At 41.2% G+C, this 9,184-nt stretch overlaps 1 protein-coding gene across 1 annotated transcript in view; it reads left to right on the top strand.

Annotated features, from left to right (window-relative positions):
- Window positions 1–602: 602 nt before the first annotated feature.
- Window positions 603–9,184, top strand: part of LOC120062944 (SEC14-like protein 2) — a 29,632-nt gene continuing 21,050 nt past the window's right edge. The window contains exons 1-2 of the mRNA XM_039012997.1: window positions 603–718; window positions 2,664–2,739. Coding sequence (XP_038868925.1) covers window positions 665–718; window positions 2,664–2,739 — 130 coding nt within the window. The 5' untranslated portion in view covers window positions 603–664. The remainder of the gene's footprint in view (window positions 719–2,663; window positions 2,740–9,184) is intronic.

The raw sequence follows: 9,184 nt of genomic DNA, 5'->3' as shown, positions 1-9,184 counted from the left end.
CAATGATGACACAAACATTGTATTAAGCAGGACATTCATACGAGCCTTAAAATCCAATTCAAATCCAAAAAGTATTGTGAAATGCACTCATAAGCAACATGTAAATAGAGGCTTCTTTTTCTGGCATTCTATAAGAACTCCCCTATTGCTCTGCCACCAACTTGAAAGGGCTCTACGTTAATTGCGTTTGATAAGTTTAAACTTGTGATGGCATGTTTCATTCTTATTTTACACAATGTGAATGTTGGTCGTAGCCTGGCGGTTAAGAGCGTTGGGTTAATAACTGAAAGGTTGCTGGTTCGAATCCCCGAGCTGACTATGTGAAAAATCTACAAATGTGTCCTTGAGTAATGCGCTTAACCCCAGTCGCTCTGGAGACGAGAGTCTGCTCAGTCACGTAAAATGTGTGGCTTCTCTGCTATGTGTAACCTTTAATTAACTAGGCAAATCAGGGTGTGGGTGTTTCCTCTGGAATTGACACATTTACGACTTGACAGACAGGGATGGAGAAGAGAACAGCGCCCCCGTCGAGCAGCATCATACAGTACGATACCGTGACAGACCGACTGCAGTCAGTCCAGCAACTGGGACAGCAGTGTGTCGTTCTTAAACTTCCATTGACGGCAGAAAAACAGCTTTTTTTGTGTGTGCTTTGACAGACGTGATGAGCGGCAGGGTTGGCGACCTCAGCCCGAAGCAGGCTGGGGCATTGGAAGAGGTAAATATCTGTATTGTAGGCTACATTTCTGGTTTTGTGTAGCAATTATTTATGTTTGTCGATGTGACAATCGCCGATACTGTTGAGGACGGTAACATCTGGAGCCTAGAAAACATATGACTACAGTTAATTGTAACTACCAATAGAATATTATTTCATCATGTCGTTCTCCCTGAAGTTTCTCTGTAAGGGCGTTTTCACACAGTTCTGCGCTGTACGCCTAGTTCGATTCAGAGAGTTTAATTTGATCAAGTTGGTTTCACACTGGCAAATGGCAAACTAAAATGCCTAAACAAAACCACGTGTTCATGCAAGTAATTTGTTTATTGGAGAAAAATGCTCACGTTAAATCAATATATGATTATCAAAAAGCATAACTGGTGTGTCCCAAACTTCATATTACTTTTGCCTTGGTCTTCCAACAACATGCAGGAGAAACAGCGCAATAGCTGCACCAACTGCGACGCGAATAGACTATATTCAGTAGCCTATATCCCCTACCCTAATCTGCATCGCCTGCGAACGTAAATGCGCTGCTACTCACAGATATCAAATTACCGTTGGCGTGTATGCGAGAGCACCAAGGTCAAATTAGTTTCATACTGGATATTCGGTATTCTGCCGTCAATAGCTATTGAACCAAGCATGCCATTACTATGAACGTTATATATTCTGAATCAGGGGAGGATGGAAAATGAGACAGAGAGTTTGTGGTAATATATGTTCCATATTAATGGATTGGAGATGTTTTGTTGATGCGAGTTGGGTGCCTGTTTGATGACATCTAGTTGATGTCTAGAATTAATGAATACAATTCTATCCATTAAAGGGGCAACCTGGGAATGGTACATCCATTTTTTTGGACATTTAAATTATTACTATATAGCCATTGATTCTTGAAGAATGGAACTTAAAAATGCCTCATGAGCAACGGTCTTACCCCATCAGAACCCCACATCTACGCTTGTTTACTCAATTGTTCGTAAACAATGTAATTGTAAACAAACACTGTATAGCTTCAAAACATGGTTAAAACTATCATTTTGATGTCATGGATGGTTAGTCCTTGCATCCATATTTGAGATTCCTTGTGTCTATGTCTTTGAGAGTGGTTACATCTCTCATGCGACATTCCCTCAGCTGTTTACCAAATAACGTGGCGGGGTCAATGCTTTGTTATTGTTTGAAACCCAGATTGCCTGTTTAAAAAGGGGTCGACCTGCAGGACTATTCAATGTCCATGATCCAGACTTACTATCTCATAATTCTGACTTAAACCTAACCTAACTGAATTTTCCATCTACCTCTTGGAGGCCTATTATTTCATGAATTAATTCCCAAGATATTATGTAACATTATTAATACCGTATGGAATTGAGTATCTCCAGTCTTGGTTCGTTATTGTCCTTTATGTCAACTTTCTAATATTTTGTCTTGTGTTTATGTTTATATCACGCAAAGCCCAAACACACAAGCAGCTATCTGATTGTTTGTGTTATCTATGTATCTCTACATACCACATTTAATATGCCAGAATCAACAGACGTGTGACAGTGGTGTCACAGATTGAGGCAATGTGAATGATTATGGTTTCATCTGTCTTATTTTATGAAATTAAACTTGATATCTGAGTATGCTCTCTAGTGGACTTATTTTAGTGATTGTTAACCTATGATTGAAAATAGGAATTTCCCTCAAGAAGTCACACTATTGAATTTATTTTGACCTATGCGCTTTGTTTAATGTGTAAGAATAGATTAACTTCCACATTTTGAGGTGGATTGCATGTGATTTTAGACAAGTGTCTGTGATTATCTTCTAACAATTAATTTCATATCATGTGTTTTCATTCATGTTTACAACTAAACCCTTGTCCATCACTAACACACCTTTGGCATCTCTCTCTTTCTCTCTATCACTGCCACCCTGTTTCATCCTTGGGCAGTTTCGAGAGAGGATTCAGGACGTTCTTCCACTACTTCCTGCTCATCATGACCACTTCCTGTTGCGCTGGCTCAGAGGTGAGGAAACTAAAGTTGGTGGGAGACTGAGGCTAACTACAACTGTTGCTTCATAATGGCATGGTGGTGGGCTTGGAGTTGGAGTACTATAGTATTCTGCTAGGAGAGCTGTAAGGCTGTTAATAAGACCATGCTTGTCTATGGACAAACTCTCAGGTCTAGCTGGGTTACTGGGATAAGCTACGGAAGAAGTCACATTGAACACGCAGAAAAAGCAGGCGCAGATATTGTAGTTTGAACGGAACAATTTCAGCAGTTGAAACTTGTATTTCTCAATAGTTTTTCAACACATAGAAGTAACCAACAGCTTTTCAAATAGAAACTGACCTTTAGGGAACTTACAAAAGCTGCTTACAGTAAATGCCTTCAGTTGGGTGTTATGGGGGGAGAGTTTGAGAAAGAGAGAAAACATTTAGAAACCAAGTTGTTTAGCTTGGACATGGATATTGTCTGTGTCTGTGGTGGAGAGTTGATTAGTCGAGTGACAGGTTGTAGTAACAGAGAGTGACAGGTTGTAGTAACACAGAGAGTGACAGGTTGTAGTAACAGAGAGAGTGACAGGTTGTAGTAACAGGGAGTGACAGGTTGTAGTAACAGAGAGTGACAGGTTGTAGTAACAGAGAGTGACAGGTTGTAGTAACACAGAGAGTGACAGGTTGTAGTAACACAGAGAGTGACAGGTTGTAGTAACAGGGAGTGACAGGTTGTAGTAACAGGGAGTGACAGGTTGTAGTAACAGAGAGTGACAGGTTGTAGTAACAGAGAGTGACAGGTTGTAGTAACAGAGAGTGACAGGTTGTAGTAACAGAGAGTGACAGGTTGTAGTAACACAGAGAGTGACAGGTTGTAGTAACACAGAGAGTGACAGGTTGTAGTAACACAGGGAGTGACAGGTTGTAGTAACACAGGGAGTGACAGGTTGTAGTAACAGAGAGTGACAGGTTGTAGTAACAGAGAGTGACAGGTTGTAGTAACACAGAGAGTGACAGGTTGTAGTAACACAGAGAGTGACAGGTTGTAGTAACACAGAGAGTGACAGGTTGTAGTAACACAGAGAGTGACAGGTTGTAGTAACACAGAGAGTGACAGGTTGTAGTAACACAGAGAGTGACAGGTTGTAGTAACACAGAGAGTGACAGGTTGTAGTAACAGAGAGAGTGACAGGTTGTAGTAACAGGGAGTGACAGGTTGTAGTAACAGAGAGTGACAGGTTGTAGTAACAGAGAGTGACAGGTTGTAGTAACACAGAGAGTGACAGGTTGTAGTAACACAGAGAGTGACAGGTTGTAGTAACACAGAGAGTGACAGGTTGTAGTAACACAGGGAGTGACAGGTTGTAGTAACAGGGAGTGACAGGTTGTAGTAACAGGGAGTGACAGGTTGTAGTAACAGAGAGTGACAGGTTGTAGTAACACAGAGAGTGACAGGTTGTAGTAACACAGAGAGTGACAGGTTGTAGTAACACAGAGAGTGACAGGTTGTAGTAACACAGAGAGTGACAGGTTGTAGTAACACAGAGAGTGACAGGTTGTAGTAACACAGGGAGTGACAGGTTGTAGTAACAGAGAGAGTGACAGGTTGTAGTAACAGAGAGTGACAGGTTGTAGTAACACAGAGAGTGACAGGTTGTAGTAACACAGAGAGTGACAGGTTGTAGTAACACAGAGAGTGACATGTTGTAGTAACACAGAGAGTGACAGGTTGTAGTAACACAGGGAGTGACAGGTTGTAGTAACACAGGGAGTGACAGGTTGTAGTAACAGAGAGTGACAGGTTGTAGTAACAGAGTGACAGGTTGTAGTAACAGGGAGTAACAGGGAGTGACAGGTTGTAGTAACACAGGGAGTGACAGGTTGTAGTAACACAGGGAGTGACAGGTTGTAGTAACACAGGGAGTGACAGGTTGTAGTAACACAGGGAGTGACAGGTTGTAGTAACACAGGGGGTGACAGGTTGTAGTAACAGGGAGTGACAGGTTGTAGTAACAGGGAGTGACAGGTTGTAGTAACAGAGAGTGACAGGTTGTAGTAACAGAGAGTGACAGGTTGTAGTAACAGGGAGTGACAGGTTGTAGTAACAGAGAGTGACAGGTTGTAGTAACAGGGAGTGACAGGTTGTAGTAACACAGAGAGTGACAGGTTGTAGTAACACAGAGAGTGACAGGTTGTAGTAACACAGAGAGTGACAGGTTGTAGTAACACAGAGAGTGACAGGTTGTAGTAACACAGAGAGTGACAGGTTGTAGTAACACAGAGAGTGACAGGTTGTAGTAACACAGAGAGTGACAGGTTGTAGTAACACAGAGAGTGACAGGTTGTAGTAACACAGAGAGTGACAGGTTGTAGTAACAGGGAGTGACAGGTTGTAGTAACAGAGAGTGACAGGTTGTAGTAACAGAGAGTGACAGGTTGTAGTAACAGAGAGTGACAGGTTGTAGTAACAGAGAGTGACAGGTTGTAGTAACACAGAGAGTGACAGGTTGTAGTAACACAGAGAGTGACAGGTTGTAGTAACACAGAGAGTGACAGGTTGTAGTAACAGAGAGTGACAGGTTGTAGTAACAGAGAGTGACAGGTTGTAGAAACACAGAGTGACAGGTTGTAGTAACACAGAGAGTGACAGGTTGTAGTAACACAGAGAGTGACAGGTTGTAGTAACACAGGGAGTGACAGGTTGTAGTAACAGAGAGTGACAGGTTGTAGTAACAGAGAGTGACAGGTTGTAGTAACACAGAGAGTGACAGGTTGTAGTAACACAGAGAGTGACAGGTTGTAGTAACACAGAGAGTGACAGGTTGTAGTAACACAGAGAGTGACAGGTTGTAGTAACACAGAGAGTGACAGGTTGTAGTAACACAGAGAGTGACAGGTTGTAGTAACAGAGAGTGACAGGTTGTAGTAACAGAGAGTGACAGGTTGTAGTAACAGGGAGTGACAGGTTGTAGTAACAGGGAGTGACAGGTTGTAGTAACACAGAGAGTGACAGGTTGTAGTAACACAGAGAGTGACAGGTTGTAGTAACACAGAGAGTGACAGGTTGTAGTAACACAGAGAGTGACAGGTTGTAGTAACACAGAGAGTGACAGGTTGTAGTAACACAGAGAGTGACTGGTTGTAGTAACACAGGGAGTGAGAGTATTGTTTTGTATTCTTTAGTTCTTTAGTATTTTAAATGTGAGTGTCTGTCCTTGTCTGTTAGTGTACCAGTGTTTTGTTACTTGTCATGTTTTGTGTTTGTGGACCCCAGGAAGAGTAGCTCCTGCTTGTTGTAGATGGGACTGGGTTGAACTCACACAGGCTCTCTGTGTTATTTTGGGCAATGCACATTAAACCTGTAAAACAGGTTTCAAGGGAGAGAGGGCAATTATCATGGTTCACAAAGGTTCTTTAAAAGCTGAGAGATCCCATGGCACTTATCATAAGAGTAGGGGTGTTAACCTCGGTGTCCTGGCTAAATTCCCAAATCTGGCCCTCATACTGTATCTTCATGGCTACCTAATCATCGCCATTTTATAATTGGCTCATTCATCCCCCCTCCTCTCCCCTGTAACTATTCCCCAGGTTGTTGCTGTAAATGAGAATGTGTTAAAAAAAAAGTGGAAAGACATTTGAATCCAAGGCAAATTTTTGCACCAGTCGCCTGCTGCTGTGTGAAAGAGCCATGACATGGGAAATCACTGTGACATTTTGTTTAGAGAATAAAGTTATGTAGCTTTGTTACTGTAGACTTCATGCAACATATTTCCGGGGACATACACTATTGTGACCCATGTGACAGGAAGACGGGGTGAACCCAGAGGTTGTTGACGTTCTTCTCTTCTTCTTCCACGCAAACATTGAACAAGTCTGGCGTTGCATAGCAACATCACTCAGAGGTAATGGTCTGGTCTGTCTAGACCAGGGATGGGCAACTCGACCACGGCCCCCATTTTGTAGGCCCGTGGATCTAAATGTAATTCATTACAGTTACTAGTGCTGAGCGATTAGTGCTTTTTGAGGTCCGTTCGGTTTCGTTTAGATTATTCCCCCCAAAATATTCACGGTTTTCAATTTTGTTTTCGAGGATTTTATTATTGTTGTTGCGCTATGCATTATGTGGGTTGAACGCTGTAACAACACAGACTAAAACAATGAATACAAGTCCCATGATGGCAGGGACTGTCCTTTACTGCTGATCACTTAATAACCTTCATTTACACACATGACTTTACTGTAATACAATATTTCAGTTGTTATTTATTACATTTGTTTTATTTAAAGACTTTATTATTTCATTCCAAGTCATCATCTCATCTCTATAGAGCTGCTGTCTGACAACATCACTGTTTAGTACTTCTTCACAGTAAATAAGACTTTATGACTGCTGAATACCAACTGTCAATGGGCGGATCACTTTTGTCAAGTCGCCTGTCAAAGTGTTTTGCATTACGAGGGATAAAAATTGTCTCACTTGCGCCTAAATGTCGACTGCATGAACAAAAATCATGTGATCAAAGGGAAATGTAGTTTTGACTCCAAGTTTCAACAGTTGCTCTTCACCAACTTCATCCTGCAGCCATCGACCTGAAATAGTGGGAGGCTCTATCGTTAACCAATCACAAGGGTGTTTTGTTTGACCCACAGGAACGTGGCCAATGACGTGACTGAAACAGGAAACAACTTTGCCTCAGTTCATGTACACAGTGGATATGTACAAATTAATGTGAAATTTTAGGCTCTCGGTCTCACCAATTGATTGTACAATGTACAAACATATTTTCAGGTTGTGAGTGTTAGATATGGGTCTGGAGACGTGTTTATTTCGACATTAAAGAAAGAAATAAAAACCTTTTATAAGGAATGTCAGTCACTGCCATGTTGCACTGAGCCTTGCTGTTGGAAACACCACATCAGTGGCCGCTTTTGGTCTGCCACAGATGCACCTCCCCTGACTTCACTCCTAGACTTTCCCCTTACCACTCAAACAAGTTATTTACTTACTTGCCTAGTGAAATAAAAAATTTTGTTTGCTATGAAGATACAATATCACTTAGGCCTATTATTAATACGGTATCGCCTTTAGGCTACACCACAGCTGTCATCCTTACCTCCAAGCCTGGATTCAAGTTGGATGTATAGGCTAATCTATTGCAGGACTCTGAAGCCAGTTTGAAATGAGCCACATTAGCCCACCAGTCAATGACTACTGCTGCGTTTAGACAGGCAGCCCAATTCTTTTGACCAATCAGATCAGCTCTGACAAAGATCTGACTTGAAAATATCTGATATGATTGGTCAAAAGACCAATTACTGGAAAACAATATCAGAATTGGGCTGCCTGTCTAGATGCAGCCCTTGTGTATTGACCATCCAGCGCTAATTGTGTTCTGTGGGTGTTACTGAGTAGGCTGATAACCCATTTAATGGATGCACAGTCCATAGGTTAGGCTGTAAAATATCATTAGAATATTCAATACGCACAATATGCTGACGGGGAAGGTGATTTTCCACAGTCAAAGTCCTGCAATAACAGCAGGGCTCTACAGTGGAACCATTTTACTCACATATGAGCCCAGGTATTTTGTTGTGTGACCTGGAATTTTAATTTAGGACCACCAGTGTGCTAGAAAAATGAAGGATTTTAGCTTTCAAATCAATTGTATTGGTCACATACACGTGTTTAGCAGATGTTATTGCGGGTGTAGCGAAATGCTTGTGCTTCTAGCTCCGACAGTGCAGTAATATCTAACAAGTAGTATCTACCAGTTTCACAACATATACCCTAAATACACGTAAATCTAAGTAAGGAATGGATTAAGAATATATACATATGTCAGAGCGGCATTGGACTAAGATACAGTGGCATAGTACAGAATACAGTATATACTATGTCATGCAATAAAATGCAAATTAATTACTTAAAAATCATACAATGTGATTTTCTGGATTTTTGTTTTAGATTCCGTCTCTCACAGTTGAAGTGTACCTATGATAAAAATTACAGACCTCTACATGCTTTGTAAGTAGGAAAACCTGCAAAATCGGCAGTGTATCAAATACTTGTTCTCCCCACTGTACATATGTCAGAGCAGCATTGGACTAAGATACAGTGGCATAGTGTAGAGTACAGTATATACATATGTCAGAGCAGCATTGGACTAAGATACAGTGGCATAGTGTAGAGTACAGTATATACATATGTCAGAGCAGCATTGGACTAAGATACAGTGGCATAGTGTAGAGTACAGTATATACATATGTCAGAGCAGCATTGGACTAAGATACAGTGGCATAGTGTAGAGTACAGTATATACATATGTCAGGGTGGCATTGGACTAAGATACAGTGGCATAATATAGATTACAGTATATACATATGAGATGGGTGATGCAGTATTTATAACCTGAAATATGGTGCTCCTGAATTTTTTTGTGTGCTCCTACATTTTTTCCTTTAAGAGCACATGT

This window comes from Salvelinus namaycush, chromosome 18 (genome assembly GCF_016432855.1).
Source record: "Salvelinus namaycush isolate Seneca chromosome 18, SaNama_1.0, whole genome shotgun sequence".
NCBI classification, from domain to species: Eukaryota; Metazoa; Chordata; class Actinopteri; order Salmoniformes; family Salmonidae; genus Salvelinus; species Salvelinus namaycush.
Note: the sequence above shows the minus strand (reverse complement) of the source record. Positions and strands in the feature narration are given on the sequence as shown.